This window comes from Ananas comosus, linkage group 17, assembly GCF_001540865.1.
Source record: "Ananas comosus cultivar F153 linkage group 17, ASM154086v1, whole genome shotgun sequence".
Lineage (NCBI taxonomy): Eukaryota > Viridiplantae > Streptophyta > Magnoliopsida > Poales > Bromeliaceae > Ananas > Ananas comosus.
The window spans coordinates 1,762,752-1,788,861 of record NC_033637.1 but is presented as its reverse complement, the minus strand read 5'-3'; the positions used below and the strand labels follow the sequence as shown (position 1 = coordinate 1,788,861).

The window sequence follows — 26,110 nt, the reverse complement described above, 5'->3', positions numbered from 1 at the left end:
AATATTTTAATAAATAAAAATAATATAATTGTATTTTTATATAATTAAAATTTAATTTAAAACAACTAAATTATTTTTTTATACATAAATTATAGTAATACAATTATAAAATTATAAAGTAAAAAAATATTAATACTTAATTAATCAATTTGTATCATATTTTAAATATACAAACTAAATAAAAAAATATTAAAACTTAACTAATCAATTTTTATCATATTTTAGATATATTAACTGAATAAAAAAATAATTAGTAACATAATTAAATATATTTAAATATAACTAGCTTTATCTATAATTTTTTTTTTCACCTCTCTTCACCGTAATTGACTTCGGCCCACGATGGGGCGAAGTCAATTACGCCGTTCGAGGTTAACTCGAATTTCGACCGTAACTTTTTTACGGCGAACTAAACAACGAAAGAGATCGTTTAGAACGAAAACGACTTCTCTGCTCTCCACTTTCATCCCACTTCCATCCAAACAAACATACCCTAAGTTGAAGTAGCATGTAGTTCTCTTCATTTCACTGCAGTTTTGCTTATCAATTCTACTCTAGTAAAACCATTTAAAATCAAGTGATAAACCCAAAAATTTAATAATTAATAATATCTAATTATTTGTATATATATATTCAACTAAATTTATTAAAAAAGATGAAGAAAACACGAGTACAACACTATACTATCACTCTCTCAGTCTCTCTCCACAAAAAATATCATTCTTTAGAAAAAAAAAAAAAAAAAAAAAAAAAAAAGTAAAATGTACGAGTTGTCCATGCCGAATTCGTTTATTACAATTTAGTACTAATGTTGTACTTGTAATGTTAGCTTTTGAAACATCTATATACTATTGTGACTGAAAAAAAATAAAAGAAAGAAAGAAAGAGAAATCTAGTATTTGATTACTTGCGCTCTTAAATAATCATTTGCCGGTAGTTTTGTTTTTGCTTTCATTTTTAAGATTTGATAAAAAAATATGTGTATATAATTTTCTTCTAGTAATATTAATTGTATAGTATTTATCAAATAATAGTATATCTTACAATAAATATTGAATTGTTTAAATAAGCTACTAATATAAGCAAGTAATTAAAAAGAAAAACGAAAGTACAAAAAAAAGTCAAATATTTGAAAAATAATGGTATGGTGAAATGTCGCAATTGAGAATAGTACAGGGTCTTGTACGTGCATTTTCGCCGAGCGAGCCACGTGGAGGCCAATTTCACTGTGGCGCTGTCAGAGTAAGCCGCGAATGAAATACCGACACGTGGCGAACTCGATTGGCGGTGCGCTCGAGACAAAGATAAGTCATTGAGAGTGGGGACGGTGGATCCTGTTCCAAGCGCAGTGCATGTGGTTGGGTTTGTTATTACTTAGGGAAAACTTGGAATACCCCTTGTAGTTTCACTCTTTTTCATTTTAGTATTCTGTAATTTAAAGTGTATTAAATTAGTATAATGTGATTTCGCACTTTCTCATTTTAAATGTGTCAAGTTAGTATCCTGTAGTTTCACACTTTCTTACTTTAGCACCCTGTGATTTAATATTTCATTAAGAGAAAAATAAAATCACTGGATACTAACTTGATACAAAAATAAAACTACATAGTACTAACTTGATACACTTTAAACTGCAGATACTAAAGTCAGAAAGTACGAAACCATATGGTACTAACTTGATATACTTTAAACTACAGGATACTAAAATGAAAAAGTGCGAAACCCACGGGTGGATTTTTAAAGTTTACCCTATTACTTATTAGCCTCCATAATCATGAAATAGATAGATCTTGCTGGTTTTAACTTTTAAGAGAGAATAGCATTATTTTTCTTAAATTTTTAGCTAAAATAATCAACAATTAAATGTTATTTCAACTGTTTTAGATTTTGAAATCTAAATAAGATTCATCTTTTTGGTAGTTGTTGCTTACTTTACAAAAATTAAATTTTGATTCTTATTTCATTCTGGAGTAGAAATGACTAATCAATTTATTACTCAATCTAGTTTTGAATTCTAAATTGATCTATTTCAAAACGTACCATCTCGCACTCCTCTCCATTCATCACTCTTCTCTTTTTTTAACAGATTTTTTTTTAAAAAAAATTTAAATATCAATTTTAATTTTCATTTCTATAATGAACCAAACATAGTTTATAATGCAATATAGTTTTCTTTACCATTTAAATTTCAGCCATGAACCAAATATGTCCTTAATATTAAAAACTCTAATATTCCTGTGCATACTGTTGCAGTATTGAATATTTTGAATAGTATTATTAGCTGAGTTAAAACTACTAATTTGACACTATTAATATGAAAACTGTACTAAATAGATTCTCTATTGGTATCATTAATGCAGCAAATTGCAAATTATTTTATCAGAGTTTGTAGAAAAACTCATTTCCAAATTTTCTTTGCATCCACAGCAACCGATATTTGCACAATACACTATATGCTAGCTTCAGAATCTTTCTTTCTTTTTTTACTTTTTCACGTATATCTCAATGGATGAGGTGATGAAGTAGTGGATTTATCATCACAGAAAAGCCAAAATATATTCTTGAAATAAAAAAAGAAAAACAAAACGAAAATTCCTATTTAATGGGTTGATGATGCTTCTCCAACTAATTAAATGGGTGATGCTTCTCCAACTAATTAAATGGAACCACAACAAAATATCAGTACCTCTGATGCAAAAAGACAAGCAAAGAAGTGTTAATGTATTAATCAGCTGCTTGTCATGTTTAAGGCAAATTTCAAGTTCAACATCACTACTCCCATCAAGCCCTGCACCTCAAATGGAGGAGAAATTATGAGAAAAATTAGAATATTATTGACGGACGTGAAATCATACTCTTAGGATGCGTTTGGTTCGCACAATGAAAGATTACTAGCAATAAAAAGATGTCCGAGAATCTTATTCCTATTCATTCTATTACTAAGAATGTGGCATTCCTGTGTTTGGTTCGTACGGTTATATTATTTAGTCATGTTATTTAAGCTTACAAAAAATATACAATTTATTTTTTTTTTTAATTAAGTTTAGATAATATCACTAAAAATTTCAACATCTTTTTAAAAAAAAAAGAGAGAGAGAACATAGGTTAGAGAGAGAGAGCATAATTATAGAAATAGGAAGAGAAACAGAATCGAGATCAGAGGGAGTGAGAGAGTTGAGATTTTAGAAAAAGAGGGGGGAGAGAGCTTAGTTTAGAGAGAGAAAAAGAGTTGAAGTTTAGAGAGAAAAAAAAAGTTTAGAGAGGGATATGAGGTTAGAGTGTAAAGAAAAATAAAACCAACTAGCCCGCGGGTAGGGAGAAAGAAAAAAATTAGACATATTATAATTATCCGAATCCATTAATATAAGCATACCCACCCTCCCTCAAGGGGATGAGATTAGTACTCTGGAATGAATCTCATTTCCAAGTAAATCTAATATCACCAGCTAGATTACTTAGTACGTTTAGTCAAACACCGTCATATTTTTTTTATTTCTATCAGATTATTAGGAATCTTAAAAAGATAGCGCAAACCAAACGTGCCTTAGATGCGTAGGATTTATTATTTGACGGCAATAATTAAATAATAAAATATTGTTCGTTCACTATAAATAGTATCGTATAGCTTATCTGCAACAATCTCTAAAAAAAATTTTAGAATAGACACGCCAACTTAACGCATTGAATGCGTAGATATTAACAATCTCTAAAATTTTAAACATATGAATATTTTGATGATTTGTATAAAACATCATCTGTCAATCGAATTAGAATATAATTTTGAAAATATTTGTATGCGCAGGACACAGGCATTAATTTGTGGACATAAGAGTCGTTGTACCGCCACGAAATGAAATGCTATGCTGGTGTGGGACCCCCCCCCTTCGGCTATTTCCCCACATGCTTCGCCTCCCACGGCTTGCGTTGTACTGTGCCCTTTTAAAGCTCGGGTAAATTATGCTTTTTTTTTTTGTAGGTTTTGTTGGTCCCCAAACTACAAAGGGTTGTACTTTACTATTTAAATTTTAATTTATTATAATTTTTAGCTTAATTTTTTAAAATTATTATAATTAATTTCTATAATATTTACAAATTATTAATGTAGAAATTAAAATAAAATAATATATCCTAATTATTTCCGAATCACTAATCATAATATTTTAAATATTACTTTTGTATTAATAATAATCTATCAATATTCAGCTAGCTAAATTGAATTACGAGATATAATTATAACGATCAAAAAAATTAATAAAAAAATTATAATAAATTAAAATTTGAGGAGCACAGCATCATGTGCATCATAAGTGGAGGACCAAAGGTATGAATTTGCCATTGAAAGCTCCATAGAACCGTTGCTTTGTGGGTCTCACTATTTCGACTGAAACCGAAACAAAGCACTCCCACCAAACACTAATAAAAGCACACCTAGCTGATAGGCAAGCTTATGTATACTGTAGAGATAATCTGAAGGTCAAGGATTCCACCCTCAGTAGCAGCGTGCTTTTTTTAAATTTACTAGATAAGTGTGTGCGCAAATGTAGAATTTCTAAGAAAATTTACTATATAATGAATACACCATATTATCTATAATCAGTCAATTATATTTTTTTAAAAAATATATATATATAATAAAAATATTTTTTAAAAAAAGTTATTATACGATGGATAAATTATGATATGAGACATTATTATTATAATAATATATTAATATTGCTTTTGCTTATTCTTTTTCTATTTTCGATATTATTATTTGGTTAAGCCAAAATACTAGGTGATCCTACGGAAAATGACATTATCTTAACTCAAAATTATTGTAAGCAATGGGCAATCCACCAGCACCGCATGTTGCATTAACCACCGGATGACTCATCAATTATATTTCATAATGTATATTTTTCATTACTTGATAGCGTTGCTAATAAGACACAGATTCCACATCCAGAGGCTAATTTCTTGGAGCCTTGAGTGAGATCTGATCTCGATTGAAGTAATTAGACCACCACGATTAGTTGAAATTGCAACTATTGCATGATGTGATCCAACAGCCTAAATTATTTGTAAATTCATTGCCTTATGGCCCACGTTAACGACGCTACAAAATACTAATTGGCTCGAAATTCACGAAATTCCTACTTTAGCTTACAAAAATAATTTCAAACAACAGTAGTTGACAAAGATTCCCATTTTTTTTTTTTTTTTTTTCAAAGGTAATCGTTATGATGAGCACAATCATCGCTGAATATATCTATCTCCAATATTTTATAGCTTCAGATGTTGTGGAACAACACGGACCGTGTAACTACTAATTGTATAAAAAGATACGAGCGACCGCGAAATATCTCTTAATCCAAAATAATTAAATCAGATTCCTTTTGAGGGGCTCAGGCTGATCCTTGTACATGTCCCAAAAAATTAAACAGAAATTAAAAAAAGAGTCTTAATGGCTTAAGTTTAAATTACACAGTTTATTAATCATAAAGTTCTCAACCACAAGCCCATGCTAGCAAAATCACCAAAAAAGCGAAGAATTAATTAAGGAAATAAAAATTAAAAGCCAAACCGTAAAAGAAGCAGTATGTGCAGAATTTGCGGTGTCTTCTACTTCAGTTTTATTTCATGATTATCTAAAAATTTGTGAGAAATATGAATGAAAAGTACGAGTGCTATATACTACATTTTGATACATACCTCTCAAAGTTAATTCTGAAGTAGGAGGGAGACACATACTGCTGCTCACAGTAGCGAGCATCGAAGGATGAGAGATGCCCCATCTCCTGTAAACATACAACATCCAACCCTGCGCCGGCCCGCTTAGTTTCACCTCTCTCCAATTCCCACCACCCCCTAAACCCTCTTTCAAGAAAAGAAAATCGGCCGCACCATTTCTGGTTGTCAGAAGAGACCAGAGGTGCGACCGTAACAAACCTACTACTTGACATTCATAGCAGTTGCGCCCTGATTGCTTGAAGAAAGACAAAATCTCTTCCTACGAAATCAAACGGTGGCATTTTACAGACGAAATCAGCTAGAGAGTTCGATGTCAAAACAGTGTATTCATTACCTAATGTACTTGCATTTACGGCGCATAGAGTTCTTCAGACTCCAAAGGAGATGACCAGTAATGAAACAACGATTCGATTGTCAATCTCCTCGTCGCACTAAGCATTGAGATGAAAAAGCGACATCCATCTATTTTGTACTCTTCAAGAGGATTTCTATGTCCAAAACTCCGAACATTCACCTACCAAACAGATTAAAAATATTAGAGTGGCGAAAAAAAAAATATCAACTTAAACTAGGCACAAGGCTGATTTGAGGGGAGAGCAAATTATGCAGATAATAAAAAGTTGCAGAAAAGTTACCGCTGAACTAAGCCGGTTCATATTTACTAAATGGTCCCTCCAGAAACAATCTAGAGTCTTAACAATTACTTCCCTCTGAAATCAAGCAAGAAAGCAGCAAATGAAAGAAAAAGAAAAAAAAAAAAAAGTCAGAGTGAAATATTCGTTCACAACAGCTGACAGAACATAAGCTTGTAGGTAATTTTGCAGAACATCTAGCTACCACAGCAGTATTATCACATATACTATATAAATATAACAAGGTAAGAGAGAGAATTCGGCGAAAAGTTGTTTAATGTTGAAAAACAACATTATCTCCAGAAGAAGATTGGCAGAGACATTGGCATCATGTGATACAAAAGAAGAAAACAAACTGTTAAAACAGAAGTCACCTCAATTTCCCGGATGTATGCATCATCATAACCAGACTCCTCTACAGCTTCCAAGTAAGAAGCAATTAAATAATCTCCAAAATACTTGCGAAGAAGATTGACTATACACAAGTATTTGCCTTTCCTACATTTTTAACGAAACCAAAAGATCACAAAAAGTGCGCACATATTATTATGTATGTACAAGCAAACGCACAAATAAAAACATTAAGAAAATCAGCTTTAGAACTTACTTCACTGTATCATCAGCACAAATAGCAAGCCAGCGTCTCAACAAAGACGTTTTCTTTCGGATTCCTCTGAATGTATTTGGAGGTGTTGGAAGGTCTGGGAGAGAGAAGGTATCAATTTCAATAGAGCCTAATCCATGTATTTGGTCTAGTGATGAAAGCAAATCCTCCTCCGCGATTTGCTTAAATGATTCTGCAAGTTTTTCATAAAGCAAACCTTTAATATTGCTTCTATGCTTAGTTAGTGATACAGTTTAAGTAACTACTGATAATATAAGGATATCATGCACAAGCATTGATTACCGGATAATAGCTTTCCGCCTATTTGGATATACTCATCCAATAGCTTTCCTATATTCCAATTCTTGGGGGGCTAAAATAGATAAGGAGATTATTTGAATTTAATAACATCAGAATCCATTGACACATTCAATCATATAATGTAAAAGAAAAGAATCATGTCATGTAAGTACCTCATGGGGATCAACGCATCCAAAAATAATTTCATCAACTACTGCTTGCATGTACCTACAGTTTTTTCACAATGCCTCTTAGAGAAGGAATTAAGAGGAACATGATCTGGTGTCAAAAAGTTAAAAATGAAGTTCTCTTTTATTTCTTTTGAAAGAAAAACCAACCAAATTTATGAAAGATTAGATCTTTGGAAAACAATCATTCTGATAAACCCACCCATCTAGAAAGGTTTTGAATATAGTGAGGAAGATTAAAACAAGGTAAGCTAAAATAACTGCTTGATCAATATTGATAGGATATAAAAACATATTAGAAAAATAAATTAGGAATGAGTCATTAGTCCTAATTTGATCTATTTCCGCTCAAATTCGAGTTAAACAATTGAATAAGCAAACTTTTAAACTCACTGGAATACTTGTTCAGAACAGCTTTCAGAGTCACCGGTCAATATCAATTGCCTAAGGCTGTACACATGCTTTCTTTGGACCTAGTAATGTTGGGGGGAACAAAAATTAGGATTTTCTCAAATTAAAATCAAAGCTGGTTTTTAATAACTAAATCAACAAAAAGGTTGGATCCCATGTGATAAAATTACTTCTTAATATAGTTGCAGAGGATGTACCTCTAAGACTTCGTCAAACTCGACAAGGCTCTTTCTTATGCCGAAGAAGTATTTCTCTGCATTAATTTGAAGAGCTAAAAGCTGCAACAAAGAAGAAAAGCATTAGTAAAGAATTACTCTTCTGCCATTGGTCTGAAAGAGGCAAGAAATGTTAATAAGTCAACAGCTAAGCAGACCTGTTTAACAATGGTATGGCCCTCAATTGGTATGTCCTCATCATTTGTTATCTTTGATATGAGTCTCACTGCCCACTCAGTATCGAAGTTGAACTTTCGAAACATTTCATCCTGTAAACTGGCTGACAAAAAGATCATTCAGACTCCATATACGAAAAAGAGCTAAAGGACAAAACTGATTGATACTGACTAACACAAAATATAAATGCTGCAGATATATTATTTACAATAATAACAAGAAAGAATCTCTTCAAATGAAGAGATCAAGAAATGGCATTAAGGCGACGAGTTCTGACTCCGTAAAGAAGAAAAACAATGACTTTCATACATATCCTTCAAGACTAGGAGCAAACCTAGTTTCCATATATATATATAGAGAGTCCGGCTACTATACTATCGATAGTACCAAACACTTGGTATTGAGTTTTCTACTGTTAGATCTACCCTCTGATCATTTCCACTCATTAGATTATACAATTAAACAAACCAACTACCCACTCAACCCTATGGGACCACTATCAATTTAACCGGGGACCACTATCATCCTAACCGCACATCTTTTCATCCAACGGCCGAAAACTCAATAGTACCAAGGGCTTGGTACTATTGATAGTATAGTAGCATAATTCTATATATATATATATATATATATATATATATATATTCCACATATATATAATATAATATAATATATATAATTTATCTTCAAATTAAAGTAATTTATTCCTACTTCCTAGTTATTCCAGATTAATGTTTTTTATTCCTAATCATTCCATATTAATGTTTTAGTACCCTTTTTATGGTGCAGTAGATCCATCCTTACGACAGAAGAAGTACCAGCAATGTTCCCGAAAAGGATAGCAAGCAGAGTATATCACAGTTATTGTTGGAGAACTAATCGAGTTACAATTTTAGCAATTTGCTTTTTCCAGTCTAAAACAGAACGCTACCTCACCATAAACCTTGTTGATCCAGGATCACCTTGTCTACCAGCTCTCCCGCGAAGCTGACAACAGGCAAATAAACAAACATCCATCAACACACTAGCATAGGCTCACATGAGATTTCTTAGTAAAATTATAGGTTGCCCTTCTAGAACATTAAAATTATCCCATACATAAGACAAAGGGTGTTTCATCACATACAATACCTTTCTGAACATCGCTATAGCAAAGAAAAAACTATTTCAGTGAGTCATCTAGTCATAGTATACTGAGAAACAAGATTGAGAAGGGAATGGGACTCGAATACTCTTTTTTTATTCCTTTGTCGGCATGACTAACAGTTGGTAGATTTTCTCAAGTCATAATCAGGCCTAGAACAAGTCTTCACTGTACCTAACAGCATCATACTAGGTTTAGAACAAAAAAGAAAGGCCCTTAATAGAGGAACATGCATCAGGGAAGAACCAAAGAACAAAGGACTAAAGTACTAGGCCAGTAAATAATTGCATCAAACAGCACAAAGTATCATCAAAACAAGAAGCCCATTCATGCTTTAACATATTAAATGAATCACATCACAGAACCTCGGATAATTAAATAATTCAGAAGATACACTTACCGGAAAGCATGCAGACTATTATTTTGTGGGCATTAGGATTAGAAGTTGTGCATTACTTTGAAAAATTCCAAAGCTTAGAAAATATCAAGATTAAGGCAACGAAAAAGCAAAGACAGTTCAAGATTAGTTAGCCCAATGTGCATATTTACGTCTGTGACCTCACCTGATTATCTATTCGTCGAGACTCATGTAGAGAAGTGCCAATCACATGAAGCCCACCCAATCGTTTCACCTCAGCCCCTTCAATGAAGCAATGCACTTCACAGTCTTTCAAGACTGTGAGATACGCAAGTGCAATAGCAGGTTCAAGGAGATAAGTCTCAGACTCTTCAGCCAAACACTTTTCTAGTTCCTCCATTCCAGTTACATGGCCCATTTCTATAGATTCTGAAATTATGGACCTCGCTTTCTGACAAGACCAGCCATTCCTCTCACTTTTACCAGCATATTTTGCTGCAAAACAAGGTAGTTGAAAACCATTTTTTTAAAATTAGTATTAACTTCCTGAATTCTCTGGAACAAAAAGATAGGTGTAGAACCCAATATCGGCACTAATATATATTATTTACCAATCACTGCGGCCTTTGCAAGCAATGCTAATGAAGATGGTCCTATCTTTATCTTTGGGAAATTCTGCAACACAGATAGAACTCAAAAGTATTAGAGCAAATAAAAGCCTTTTTAGTAGAGAAAAGAACAAGATGAAAATCACCATTTGGGAGATGGATTCCCCAGCAGCTACAACATTTGGAGGCTCTTGTGACATAAAAGGGAGTATGTTATCTTCCACAATTTCTTTTGCAAGCATCTAGTGAGAAAATAAGAGAAAATAGTAAATGATCCTTATAACACTTGCTAAAAATTACATAAAGCAGGTAATAGTAATATAAGATATTATTATTCTTTGTTTTCATTTCTTCAGAGAGAAAGAAATATAACAACTTAAGAGATTTTGAACTCAGAGACCTTCGGATTGCCACCAAGGATAATATCAGTGCCCCTGCCAGCCATGTTAGTTGAAATTGTGATGGCATGTTTCCGACCAGCCTGTGCAATAATTTCAGCCTCCCTTGCAGCATACTACCAAATGACACTTTTTTATGATTGAAAATTTTGATTAAAAAAAATTTCAAGAAACTGAAGGCACATAAGATTGGTGAAGAACCTTAGGCCTAGCATTAAGAACGTTATGAGGTATATTTCGGTCTTTCAATAGATCTGACAGGTGTTCAGAATTTTCAACGCTGCAACAGCAAAAAGAAGCACATACAAATAAAAAGTAAAGATTGAATTACACAGGTGCAAGTTTAGAGTTTTACAAAACTTAAGCACAGGATCCTTAAAATCAATGTTTAAACCAGCAGCAGTGATCGACAACATCTGAAAGGCCAAACTTGTAAAAACCCATTCACCAGGCATTAATAGTTACAAGATTTTATTACGAACAAATTAATATTGATCCTTGGAACAATCACTACACTAAAGAGTGACATGAATGTAGATTTTTCCAATGGAAGAAATGATAAAGATATATTTTTCAAAACCAGATATTCATGTTTTATATTTTAAGAAATTAGAAATATAGACTCACCTTGTGGTTCCAACCAAAACTGGGCGACCTAACCGAAACATCGACTCTACTTCTGCCCGCACATATTGCCACTTCCCTCGTGCAGTCTAAAACATCCAAATAAGATCAGAAAATTTTCACTTAGTTTGTACCCCCAAACCTTCATGAGAAGCCCTACCGCAAAAGCCTGAATCGGCAAGTCAATTCGTATATTTGGTAAGTTCGTAGGGACTTCGATAACTGGCATCTTGAACATCTTAAGGAATTCCTTTTCCTGTGGATATGTATAGTGGAAAAAATGGAAACAAATTTTGTGAATATTCACACAAAAAAAAGTTCAGAAAGTCATCTAGAAATCAAAACAGTTTAAACCATACTTCTGTTTTAGCAGTTCCTGTCATCCCCGAAAGCTTCGGATACAGCTTAAAAAGTGATTGGTACGTTATTTGGGCCACAACAACCGAATCTGCCTGATGATATCATTATTGGAATCACATAGAAGACTCTTAAGCAAATTGCTTGCAATTTTAGCCATATATTTCACTAAATTTGTCAAGTGGGAAAAGCTTGAAAACATGAAAGTCAATAAGTACCTGAATTTTCAGGCCTTCTTTAGCTTCTACCGCTTGGTGAATGCCTTCAGACCATCTCCTTTTCTCCTCAACTCTCCCAGTAAGCTGGGACATAATAAACATTACTGTTTCAGCAGAATGAGGAAACAGTTTTCTTTTCTGTCATATATAAGTCTGAAACCCTTTAAGTTGTTCAGCAAAAAAATAAAATTTTTAGGTAATCTCAAAAATAAAAGTAAATTGGACAACTGTTTGTATACTTAAGCTTATGAACCAAAACTAAGAATATGTAAGGTAACTAGGAACCGATGGCGATCAATAAGATTGTCCGTCGTGATCACAAAAATCCAAAACATGTAAAGAATCCTAGCATACACTAAGGGATTACCTCATTAATAATGAGTGCCTTCCCATTCCTAACAATATATTGGACATCCCGGCGGTAAAATTCTTTGGCCTTCAATGCGTTCATAAGAAACCTGCAACACAATGATACATTCATTGTAGAACTAATGCCACTGGAAGAAATATACAACATACGTATCCTTTAAAACACTACTAAAATGATTGAAGGCCCCACGGCACCAACAGCTACTTTGCAAATTAAAGAAAAGCATATAAAAGCACCTTGCCCATGGATCATTTTCATCCCATAGATCATTTGTCTCCAGAACCATCTCAGCTAGAGCAACTCCCTCCTCAGTCAAATCTACAGAATTATCTTTGAGTTCCACATTGTAATGCTGTGATAGAGAGTCATCTCATAGTGATTAATATGGAAATATGAAGTAGGAAAAGGGGAAAAAAACAAAAACTTGCTATTGAGGATTTTTTTTTTCACCCAAGCTAAAACTTACAATGCCTGGTAAAAGAAGCTCAGCAACTTTGGCAGCAACAGGATATCGTGCTGCATCTTTACTATCCTAGTTCCAAAATATTCAGTAATAAACTGAATTAGCAACTAAAATTCACAAAGTTTCAACCAGTCAATAATGATAGCACATATGAAAGAAAATGAATGACAGAGAAAATTAAGAAACTACCTCACCACTGATTAATAATGGATTTCTTCCCTCATCGATAAGAACCGAATCCACTTCATCAACAATTGCAAAATGGAATGGCTTTGGCCTGTCAAGAACATTACTGGTTGTTAACAAAAAAACATAAATTTTCTCATTCATTGATTCAAAAGGCATAGGAAAAGTATCAATTGCTATCAACAATAAATCAAAGAATGAATCCAAAGACACTTTAAGTGTACCATCTCATAACAAGTTGTCCTCTGTTCCGTGCCAAATTATCACGAAGATAGTCAAAACCAAGTTCCTGCAAGATGTGTAAAATATAATAAAAAATATATAATAGGATTTTCCATGAAAACAGTTATAATGAACCACATTTTCAGATGATGAGAGTTTCATGTATTTGGCATATTACCGAGTTATTAGTGTACGTAATATCACAGCTGTAGTTGGCTTTCCTCTCATTGGCTGGCATGCCACCCTATGGAAGCAAGCAACATGAGAAAATAGGTGGCAAGCCCCCAGAAAAATGATAAGTTTTTCAACATACAACCCACAAAATACTTAATGAACAACCTGTATTAACCCCATATATTATTTAGTGGAAAAGAAATACCTGTATTAAACCCACAGATAGACCAAGAAAGCGATGAACGCGGCCCATCCACTCAGCATCGCGTTGAGCCAAATAATCATTTACAGTCACCACTGAGGAAGACAAGATTATTAACGCCCACATTAATAAGGTTGGCAGCAAGGAAGTTCACGAGCCGTTCGTGGGTGAAATAGCATGCCCTTCCACATGTAACTTAAAAAATTCTACGTTATAATATGAAATTCTAATTCCCCAAAACATCAAGAACAGTGTTTGGTATACAGATATGCAACATCTGGATTCAGTGACAGTATACAAAGGGGCCTTTCTTCCTCTAAATCATATTATATCTCAATGCCATCGGTGAAAACTGGGCATACCATGTACCCCATTTCCTGTGAGTGCATTAAGATAAGCTGCCAAGGTGGAAACAAGCGTCTTTCCTTCACCGGTCTTCATCTCTGCAATGCACCCGTCATGAAGAACAGCCCCACCAATTATCTGATAGAATTGATAACAAATATAGCGAACACAAAAAACTTGCTCAATTTAGCACAATTAACCATTATCTTCATTTCATGACGCAAAAGATGGAGACAAGAGAAAGAAGAAGAAGAAGAAGCTCAAAACCTGAACATCGAAATGCCGCATGCCAAGCTTCCTTCTTGCAGCCTCTCGTACAACGGCAAACGCCTCTGCGTGTTAGTCATCAAAGAAACAGATAAAAGAAAATTATAAACTCGAGACAACTTAACAAGAAAAGACATTAAAGAAACGTGATATGAACCAGCTTGGAGATCAGCTAGGGTTTCCCCACGACTCAAGCGAAGGCGGAATTCGGCAGTTTTTCCTCTCAGCTGAAGACATCACATCAAGGCGACAAAGAACACCATAACAGAATGATTCAAAATTAGTTTTCTTTTTTTTCCACAATCCAACCATCTTTACATCCTATTTCTTAAGAATTGCGAGATTGCATTTAACCTGCTCGTCGGAAAGCGTCTGAGTGTAGGTCTCCAAGGCATTAACGGAATCGACAAGCCGATAATAATCGCGAACTACCCAATTGTTCAGGCTCCAAAGATCTCTCCACTTTGTACCTTTCCAATTCGCCGATTTCTCCTGAAACCGACCAAAAAAGAAAAAGAACAACTAAATGGAAAAATTCGAATAACAAACCACTAATACCAAAATTTATGATGTGGGTACAAGAAAAGATCGCACCTTTGGGGAATGGGGGGAGGGAGTGAGAGAAGATGTTGAAGAAGACGTGGAGAGTGAGGAAGGGACGAAGCGATTCCTCTTTTGGAGGCGAAATAGGGGGAAAGGAGGAGGAGAGGGAGTAGAGGACGGGGTAAGAGAAGGGGATTGAGATGGAGAGGTAGAGAGAGAGGGTCGAGAGGCGAAGGGGGGAGAGAGAGGAGAGAGGAGGGGAAGAGAGAGGAGAGGCGCCATGGGAGGAAGGGTTTAAGGTCGGGGAGAGAGTGGGGTTTTATTTTCCGCTTTTGAAGGAGAGAGAAGAAGATTTTACCCGAAGAAAATATTGCGTGAACCACGGTCTACCACTCTACCGTGAACCGCTATTCTGACTTTAATCACAACTGTGCCAAAATAAAAAACTTAAATCTTTATAGTTAATTTACTATACCGAATATATATATATATATATATATATACAGTCCTTTTCTTTGATTTTTAGATGATAAATTAGATTTGAAATTTTTGGTGAGGCGGGTCTTTGGAGGCGTAATGAACATGGTCCATAATAATTTCCCCTATTCCTCCGTTTTGCATTAGCGGTTGTGAACTTGTGATGGGCCAAAGTAGCGTCACCAAAGGCCCGGGCTAGTAACTAATTTGTTTATTTCTTAGGCCGAGACGGTTCAAGACCGGCCCATGGTAAGTTTTAGACCGGCCCAAATAATTTTGATTCAATTTTCGGCCCAACCAAGTATTCAGCAAAACAAAGAATTAGAAGAGTATTAGTTCTAATTTGAAACTTCTGATTTCTAGAGAAGCGGAATATAGTATTAAGGAAGCCACCAAGGACGGTGAATCTTATTTGTTCAAGCCAATTTGGCATTACAAAATCACGACTCGAACCACAATAATGGGGTTCGATGTTCAAAACCCGACTACGCGGATATCACACAGTAACTTATTTTCGCTTAGTTCAGAAAATTCCTTTAGTTCAAACAGCAACAGCTAGAGTTATAAGCTAAAAGAGCCACAATTCGGTATTAATTAGATCTACTCATTCGGGGATTGGATACTCATTATTATTATAGTAATGATTTCGAAGTATTAATTGTTGAACTCTTCAAAACTGTACGTTCTACCATGTTTTCTTTCCTCACTCTGGAATTCCCCAACTAATGGAAGCTACTAAAAGCAGATGCTTTAATCATCTCTCTTTTGCTGCAGCCAAAAGTTTTGGTCCAACTCATTGAGCCAAAAGTTTTGGTCCTACTCATTGGAACCTAGTGGATGTAACGCGCACATCCGGCGCTTGATTTTTGGTTTCCTATTTACTAGCCTTAAAGAAAAGGGCTTTTATATATCATCGGTTTCCTATTTACTAGCCTTAAAGAAAAGGGCTTTTATATATCATCGAGTACGTACCACAAAGTTGTTTATCCTATTCAATTCAATCCGCAAAATAAGCTAGTGCTTAGGGCCCCAACTCATGAGTATGTGTGACCCGCAAAATGTTCCAGCAATTATATAAACCTCTTTTCACTTACCTACACATGTAGAAAGACTAATAAGCTGGTGTGGTATGCTTAGTGACCGACATCGAGAATCGCGGGCACAAGCAATGCTAGATTATGATTCGTAAGCCCGACATTACAGTTAAAACGAGGCGAAAACTTATCTCCCGAATACTCCGCCACTACCATAATCAAAATTTTCGCTATCATATCATTGAATATAACATTGGTATATTGTAATCCTCCAAAAATTCGTGCAACAACTTGCTATTTCTCCTAATCTGCTCTCAAGGGGACAGGACTCGTGCGAATGCAGGAAAATAATAATAATAAAATAATAATATTAACAAAATATTATATAAGAAGAAACTAATAAGTTTCCGTGTTTAGAGCTGTTTGGATTCCGTCTTATTTTGAGTTTAAGTAATGTGCATGAAACAAATAATTCATATCTAACATCTTATGATCTATTTGAAGTACTGTCCTTTTCTTGGTCTTTTTTTTGTCATTTTTGCCCCTTGCTAGTTGTACCTAAAATGTACTCTCCATCCCAATTTTAGGGGTAGATTTGTAAATTAATTACTTTACATATAGCTAACATTGGGCACTTAGTTCATTAGTTTCCTGGTATATACAGTTCATTTGGTGCCGACGATGAGAATTTAGATTTGATCACGATATATATCATGTTATTCAAAACATCGATACGACAGGAAACAATTTAGAAATATATTTTATAGCTGGTATTAATCTAAGTTGTTAAGTTCTTTTTCGTAGATATCTGCCATATGCATACTTAAAATTACTTCTATTATTGCCCATGCAATATTTAAATTTTGAATTCCATATTGATTATGGAGAAGGTTGATAATTAAGCTCACTTTAATAAAGTAATGAGCAAGTAAAGTATCTTTTTCTATCATCACATCAAGTTTTCTTGCTCCTTTTTTTTTTTTTTTTTTTTGTAGTTATGAGAGTACAACCTAATTTTTCTGGCTTTATTGCATAACCTTTAAATATTGGACACAGTACATAATCTAAATGACCACTCATAAATCATAATTAAACTTGAGAAGCTTGAGAGAGAGAGAGAGAGAGAGAGAGAGAGAGAGAGACCCTCCATGTGGTGCCCAATTGAACAATTGAATTCTTTTTTTTTTTAATGAAACAATGAATATGGGATAAGAGAGAGCAAAGGGACCATCCCATGTTTGGAAATTTCTAAATTAATGTGGAGGGAATTAACTACAAGCCACATGGCCGAAAGGCGGTGGCCGGCCACCGGGGATTTGTGGTTTCCAAGCACTCGCTTCCAGAAAGTTTGTACTGTAACAAATATTTATCGTAGAAATATGATATTTAATAAAAAATTTATCGTGTACTGCAAAAGTGTACGATGAATTTCTTTTCAAATATTTTGTCAAATTGAAGTTACTATATCGTTCTTGATTAAACCTCTAATTATGTTGTTCTAGGGAAAGATAAGTTTATTGCTTTTATATACAAAGAAGGGTTAATTACTCTTATGTAGTTAATTATGTAGTTGGTGTTCCAAGTTTCAAGTTCGAACCTAGTTAATTCACATTTTGAGCTAAGTTTATTTCTAAATAAAATAAACGAAGCGTATAACATACTATCTATTTCTTAAAAAAATATAGAAGTAACAGTGAAGCAGTAGGCAAATATACTTCAACAAATTGATTTTCACCGTGTATATTTTTGCACTACTCTCTCTCTCTCTCTCTCTCTCTCTCTATATATATATATATATATTTGTTTATTTATTATTACATTACAAAGCAAGCAAGCAAGCAAAGCATGTTCCCCTGGGCAGAGTGCATGTGAACCAATAAAAACCTTCAGATATTATCTGCTTAATTGTCTCAAGTACTTACCCTTAATTATGGGCCTCACCATATTTCACATTTTATTCGTTAAACAACCCATTAAATTAAAGCCAACCACTAGCAACTAATTAAATTTGAAGACTAGTGACCAAATATTAGCTCGCTAATAATTCATTACAGCAATGAAGAAAAAGAATGTTTTTTTTTTGAGAGAGAGATAGATAGCACGCTATCCGCTTCATTTATTTCATTTATAAATAAACTTAGCTGGAAATGTGAATCAACTAGGATTCGAACTTGAGTTTCGGGTATCAACCACCAATTTCTTTGCCACTTGTTTTAGGGACGGTCGGTAAGAAAAAGATTGTTCCTAATAATCATCCTCAAATTCCATGGCTAAGTACTTGTAGCCACGATAATCATAAAAATTGCACCCAACAAAATAGATTTGCTAAAACCTGTGAAATTAGCCACCAAATTTATTTTTGGTCATCGATGACAATTAGTGACTGGGCTACAACGAAATATTTTGAGTCGACATTATAATTTATAGTGAAAAATGTTTTCTTGTCGCGAAAAGTTTTTTTTTTTTTTTTTTGTTCTGTAGTGAGCTTGAAAATCACTCAACTTGTAAAATTACAGATAAGTTAATGAGAGTTCAGCTTAAATGTCGAATCCGCTAACAAATTAAACTTTAAAGAGTCAACATGAACTGCTCATCTTTCATTATTGTTGCCCGGTGATTCTACAATTGATCACAACTATAAATCTTAGCTGCTTATATATATACTCCATTTTAGAAGCGATGAATAGCTCGAATTGATATAGCATGCGAACGGCTTGTTAGCGAATATATATATACCGATTGTATCTGAACCGAGCTCGATCAAAGCATCGATCATACGTAGGTCATGGAGCAAGGTACGTAATTGAACCGACCGAGTAGGCCAAAGCTAAGAAGTAAACATGTATAAAACTTATATTAATTATCACTTATTTTGTTTTGACAATCTAACTCTTATGTCTTGTCCTTGCCTCAATTTTATTTACTAACATTATATGAGCCTCAATACTAAATGAAATATGACTGTTGTCTCCTACCTCCTACGCAGCCCCGTAGATCCTCCCTTTTGAGTGCGCCGCGTGTATATCTCATGAAAATATCGCGAAAGAGATCTGAAAATCAAATTTTAATTTTTCGAATGGGTTATATGGTTATAAGAAGATTTGAATATCAAATTTTATAAAATTTGAATGTCGTTTGTCTATAAATCAAACGACACGGGCTTCTATACTGTTAATTTGGAGAGCTATTGACTATTTCAAATTTTTAAATATTATAATTTTTTTATATAAAATTATCTTAAATAGTACAGATGATATTTATCAAATTGAATTTTTAATTTAAAATAATTTATTACATCGCGTAATATGTGCATGCGCGCGTATGTGCGTGGGTGTCCATCGCGTGAATGTGGGAGCGGAGTTAGGAGATTGGAGCGGGGGCTCCTCGGGATTTTTTTTTTTAATTAAAGGCCAAATTTACATTTTATTTATTTAAATGTAATATTTTTCTTTAATATAGAGTTTTTCAATTAGTTATGCTTTTTTTGGGGGGAGAAGATGTATTTGGGTTTTCATTGTTAAGATACAGGATTACGACGAAATAATTATAATTTTGTATAATTTTATATAGGGTCAATTTCATTCGTGCCCCTCTAAACTTCAAAAAAATCATAGATACCCCTATAAATTTGATTATATCACAAATACCCCTGCAAATACTTATTATTTTTCAAATATACCCTTACCCTTACTATTCATCTCTTTATAGAATAACAAAATATTTAGATTATCATAAATATGGTCAAAATATCTATTTTGCCCTTAACTTCTAAAATTTTTTTACAAAAATATTTTAGCATGATAATATTTATTTTAAAATATTAAAATAAACTGTGTGGTTTGTAAAATAAGATACTAAAATAAAATACTTTATATCATTTTTTTTAAAATTCGAGATGCCAAAGCACAGAAATTTATGCTAGTTCACATCATGCATATATATTTAAATTATATTTTGAATAAATTGTTTAACCTTATTTTAATGAGTTAATTGATACTTTAAATAATTTTTTGCTAAATTTTTTTTCAATTTTTTTGATTTTTTTAGCTTAATTTGTCAGGATTATAAATATATTTTTTAATTGATAAAAGCTTATCTCTAAATGTAGGTTATTTATAAATTTAAAAGAGTGTTTATAAAATTATAAATGATTTTATAGTCAATTAAATATTTTAAGATGGTAATGACAATAGGGGCAAAGTTGGAATTTTGTTTGTTGTTTATTCAAAATTGATAATAAATTAGTGTAAAGGTTATTTTTGAAAGTTTTTCTCTTTTAAAAGATTATTTATGATATTTTAATTTTTGTAGGGGCATTCATGATATTAGACTTATTTGGAAAGGTAGTGATGAAATTTTTCCTTTTATATATCTATATAGTCCGGCTGGGATGTTCACGATAGTACGAAGCATTTGGTGCTATCAAGTTTTCTACCATTAGATTTAGCTCTTTTATTATTTTCATTCGTTCGATTATACTATTCAACTAACCACCCACTCAATCCTCAGAGACCCACATCATTCTAACCGTATATCTTTTAATCCAATAATAAAAAATTTAATAACACCAAGTCATTGGTGCTATTAATAATATTTCAGCCTAATTCTATATATATATTAATAATGCTATTTAAATTTATACTTTTATTCCATAATAATATCCCACAATGGAGCTAAGAGAAACACGCCAAAGTCACAATTCTAGAACCTCTATTTGTAAGTAGAATATTTGTTGTCCAAGGAAACAGAAAAACAAAAAGAGATTTAAGTGGAAAAACCTGTCCAAATTTGCTAGTGAACGTGTCAATAAGCTAATCCACAAAAAAAATAAAGAACAAGAGAGCGTGTGATATATTCTCTTCAGAAATACCCCATATTTCTAGTATCGGGCCAGATACTTCATTAAAAAATTAGTACAGAAATTGATTGAAGGCTATTGGACTATAGTTAACTGTAATCTATATATATATATATATATTTTTTTGAGAAAGAGATAGCTAGTTATCTGCTTCATTCATCAAGCAAAATGAATTAGACGTATATGACGGAAGCAGTTAAGGCTCTATATAAATAGACATGACTTTATTAAAATTGCTATGATCTATTCCGTCAAAATTAATAATAATTTGAAAAATAGAGATCAAACTGAACAATAAGATCCCGATAACGAAAAAATAAAGATTTAAAGACTAGCTAGCGTGAAAACAACGTAATGTTTAGAAGCAGATGAGGTCATAAAGAAAAAGACAAAATAATTAAGTTAAAGATTAATGGAATGTGGAACCACCTGAGTTTGTGCACTCCTGTAATTTAAGGTTACTGCAGTTTCCCACGTCGTGACTTCTCTTTTTGTTTACTTTGCATGTGTATATAAAAATAAATAAATAAATAAACAAAACAAAAGGAAACAAAAACCTATCCAAATAGGTCAGGGTGAGAAAAACCCAACACTTGCTTATTTGTCACGCTTCAATGTTTGCTTTTGACTGTATCAATGTCTACCATTAATTGGATTCTGGAATTGAATTAGGAGAAAAATTCTCAGGGATCTACAAGTCTAATGATAATAATAAAATAAAAATATTATCCATACTTAGTAAAGTATTTGATGAACAACTGCCGGTATTTATGACAGTTGGTTGGTATTCGAACTATCAAAATGTGCGACATCAGTTCAAATTCTGTTTTGTATGAAAACTAATGTATATGTTGTTTTCTCTGGGCATTTAAAAAAATATATATTCGGCCAACAAAAAATGACTCAAATTGTCAGATTTAGAAAACAAAAGCTGTTATTTTATTGTACTTAAGGTTTTACTAGAATTATTTATACAATACTTCGTTAAACAGAGGAGATGATATTCATTGACCATCAACAATCAACAATAATTTATTATTCGATTGGTCAACTAATTAAGCGCGATAAAAAATTAAAAGCACTAAGCCCAGTGCTTACGCTACAATTGTAAACATTGGAGTGCTTATGTGTCTTTTAAAATAAGGCGCCATAGGCGTAATAATCAAGGTTAGTAGTATCATTATTCTACGTTAATAAAGGGATAATCATTGGATTTAATAATAAGATTTTCAATATATACTTTATTATATATATGACGATCCCGCCAATTAATACTCGCTATTATTTCATACAAATTTGATGGTCAATAATGAACAAAGTTCAACGCATGCAGGCACTCTCTTATATATTAATAATTGTGAATCTTTTTTTTTAATCCCTTTTCACAGAGAAATATTCTAAATTTACATAATTAGTTTTCTTTTAATTTTGTCTGTAACTTTGATATTTGTATCGCATCTTTTTATTGTCCCTTAACTATCACATTATTTTCATGTACATGATTATTATATAATATGAAACTATATGTAGAACTAGGTTAGAATATTATTAATAGTATCCATCAAGTAATTAGTGTTATTAGATTTTCAATTATTGGATAAAAGGATATACAGTTAAGATGATAGTGGTTCTTAGAATTAATTTAGTGGTCAAAAAAATAAATTTAACGGTAAAAAATTTGGTCGCATCAAGTATTTTTTTGAGAGATAGGTAGCACGCTACCCGCATCGTTTATTTCATTTAGAAATAAACTTAACTGAAAATGTGAATCAACTAAGATTCGAACTTGAGACCTCGGATATCAACCGCTAAATCCTTTGCCACTTGCTCTAAGAACAATCAGTAGTGTTTAGTACTACTGATAGTATTGTAGTCGGGCTCGTGTATGTATACATTTAGCAATGTATATATAGAAATGTTGCATATCTTTAGTATGCATAACCATATCGAGCTAGCAATTAATAAAAGTTCTAAATCTTTTCAAAAAGATATATAAATGTATTATTTTTGTTAATAATGCTTTGTAACCAACACTACTATATCGAACATAACTCAAATATGATTTTTTTTTTCCCTTATTGGATGAACCTGTTAATGAAAAAAATGAACGTTCGGTGGTCCCATTAAGCCCTAATAACTTGCCATGTATAGATCGGGTGCCACCTCATATAGCTGTTGGGAGGCGTTAATGGCGTTAGGCCCCAGGTAGGGATGCAAACGGGGCGGATTCGGGGCGGGAGAGTTCCCCCACCTCCCGCTCCATTTCTTATCGGGGCGGGGCAGATTCGGGACGGGTTACTTTTCATTTTATTTTTGACTCTCACTTACCGCTCCATTCGGGGCGGATCGGGGCGGGAGCCGGATTTTTGACGGATCGGGACGGATTGAAGGAAGAAAAGAGTCTCCCACCTCCCGCTCCATTTACTTTGCGGATCGGGGCGGATTCGGGACGGATTATATTTTTTTATATTTTTTGTTCCCACTTACCACCCCATTCGGGGCGGATCGGGGCGGAGCTCCACCAACCCGGATCCATTTGCATCCCTACCCCCAGGTGATTTCACGCACTTTAAATAGTGCAAAAAAAAAAAGTTAAAAATAAAAAATAAAAATGCAGGGACCATATCTAAACAAATGAATTATTTTGAATCTGCAATCTAACCCTTCAAAATTTTAGTTTTACGATCCAAACATTTTAACGTGTTTAATTTGAATCGGTCGGCAATATTTCTGCTTCAAAATTTAAACTAATTAATTACCTTAATAAATTTATACTTGTGTTAATTATATAAAATATACTAACTAAATCTGTAAAGATAAATGATACATTCAAATTTTATGATCAAAGCACCGTAAACTGGCTTAAACTAAATAAATTGAAAGATTGATTAATAAAATCAAAATTTTTGCAAAATTGATTAGCTTATTCAAAATAGTCTACAGTTTAGTCGAGCTCAGTACGTTTTTACTATAAAAAAAAAAAAAAAGAAAAGAAAAAATCCTAACGGGAGGAAGCTTATTTCACTGATGTATAGAACACATTAGGAAACAAATCGGCCTAGGATGCCTCAGAAAATCCGCAATGATGTGGAATAATTGCTGATTTTGAAAAGAAAAATATTATCTATACACTGTAATTATTTTGTAAAGTGTATACCCACTTATTTATAAGTTTTCTTTTTTGTTTTAACTTTTACCATTAGAAAATAATTGATAAGACCAATAAAATAATATTCTCTGGGGAAAATGTAAGTTTAGATATACAAAGAAACGTTGCTCTTGTGCAAAACCACTTATTAGACTTTTTTTATTTTTTTATTTATTTTTTTTTTGAGAAATAGGTAGCAAGCTACCTGCTTCATTCATTAAGTAAAATGAACTAAGCATACAAGTTGGAGGCAGCTCAGGCCTCCGGAAAGCCAACAAAAAAGTAAAAGTTAGGAATTAAACAAAAAGAAAATCAAGGTAACAAGAGGAAGAGGAACAGTTGAGGGGTAAGGGGAAGAGGAATAGATGAGGGGTACATAAGAGACGTCAGAGCATTGTGGTCCAATCACGGATTAGTAGTTTCACCCGTTCCAGAGACCCGGTGATAATGGGCGGCTTTCCTCTGAAGATAGAGTCATTTCTGTCCGTCCAGATGACCCACCACGTCGCTGCTAGAAGGATCAGGCCTTGTTTCCTCGACGAGTCAGGAAGGATTCCAGTAGTTCTGGCCCAGAGATTTCGAACGTCGCCTGTACTGATGTCTGTTATGTCCAGTCTTCCTAAACTGAGAAGAAGGAATCGAACGTAAACACAATCATTGAAAATATGGTCGCAGCTTTCCCTGAGGACCGCGCAGAAAGGACAGTTCTGGTTTACGTGCATGCCTCGGTTAAGTAGTCTGTCTGCCGTGGGTAATCTCTTCCGAAGGAGCAGCCAGATGAGGACTTTAATTTTAACAGAAATTTTCAGATTCCAGATGTGTTGATTCATCGGGACACACTGTCCAGCATCCGTGATGAACTGGTAAAGGAATTTGACAGTGAATAGTTGGTCGGAGGTCCAGCGCCATCTGATCGAGTCCGGTCTGTCACTTGGACGTCGGCCTCGGAGCATGTCCTTAAGCATCGATAGCTGTCTGCGGCTTTCGGTAGAGGGGGCCGCCGTGGACCAACGACAAATATAGCGCCATCTCCAGCCCCCCTGACTCCAACACTGAGCAATCGAAGCTTCCTTATTCCTGATATTTCGAAAGATGGTCGGGTATAGTGTACGCAAAGGGATTTCTCCAGTCTAGATGTCGTGCCACATCCTGATATTTCTTCCATCGCCGAGCTCAAAGGTTACCCCGCAGGAAAACACTTCTCGACAACAGAGCACGCTCTTCCACCACTGCGAATACGGGACAAAGGTTCTACCCTCAAGCAGCGGTTTTCGCCTCACATAGTAGAGGGATCTAACCAACTTATTAGACTTTTTTACTTTCTTTTTTTTGGGATAAAAATGTGCAAAAACGCTCTTAAGTATATATATGCTAATGTAAAACTCCCTCCTTAAAAAAAGAAAAAGAAAAAAAAAGATGTTCTCAGTTTTTATTTTTTATAATTAAAATTCTTTTTAGCCGTTCTTGTTAAATTACGTGGTGGTGATTAACTATTTCAGTTTCCTTTGTTAAAAAAATGACTAAACCATTAAATTTGATAAAATTTTAATCAATACATCATTATTATTATTATTATTATTTATACAAAACCAAAAAAGGGTCGCTTAAAAACCAACCCTTTTTATTTTAAATTTGTTAAAAAAACTATAAAAAGTAAATTTAATTGGTTAGAGAAATAATAATGAGTTCGGCTGTGATATTTTTAAAAGCAAAAGCACCAAACACTTAAATTTATTTATTCAATCATTTTCATTCATTAAATTATATTATTCAACAGATTATTATCATTTTATACGCATTCTAAACGTATAAGTATTAAAAAATTGTAAACATCAACAACCTAATATTTTCAAAAAC

At 33.5% G+C, this 26,110-nt stretch overlaps 1 protein-coding gene across 1 annotated transcript; it reads right to left on the bottom strand.

Annotated features, from left to right (window-relative positions):
• On the bottom strand, positions 5,389 to 15,035 carry LOC109723213 (protein translocase subunit SECA2, chloroplastic). The gene is made up of 32 exons (XM_020251499.1): positions 14,788 to 15,035; positions 14,548 to 14,685; positions 14,351 to 14,420; positions 14,194 to 14,258; positions 13,944 to 14,064; positions 13,585 to 13,676; positions 13,384 to 13,449; positions 13,208 to 13,272; positions 12,987 to 13,074; positions 12,801 to 12,866; positions 12,571 to 12,686; positions 12,332 to 12,422; positions 11,965 to 12,048; positions 11,749 to 11,841; positions 11,550 to 11,645; positions 11,393 to 11,478; positions 10,967 to 11,045; positions 10,768 to 10,881; positions 10,514 to 10,609; positions 10,371 to 10,434; positions 9,965 to 10,254; positions 9,189 to 9,244; positions 8,239 to 8,356; positions 8,063 to 8,143; positions 7,848 to 7,927; positions 7,440 to 7,494; positions 7,270 to 7,339; positions 6,970 to 7,159; positions 6,737 to 6,860; positions 6,366 to 6,440; positions 6,065 to 6,244; positions 5,389 to 5,989 (listed from the first exon to the last, which is right to left on the bottom strand). Exons 1-31 carry the CDS (start codon positions 15,016 to 15,018, stop codon positions 6,080 to 6,082), a joined length of 3,225 nt encoding a protein of 1,074 aa, XP_020107088.1. The 5' UTR covers positions 15,019 to 15,035; the 3' UTR covers positions 5,389 to 5,989; positions 6,065 to 6,079.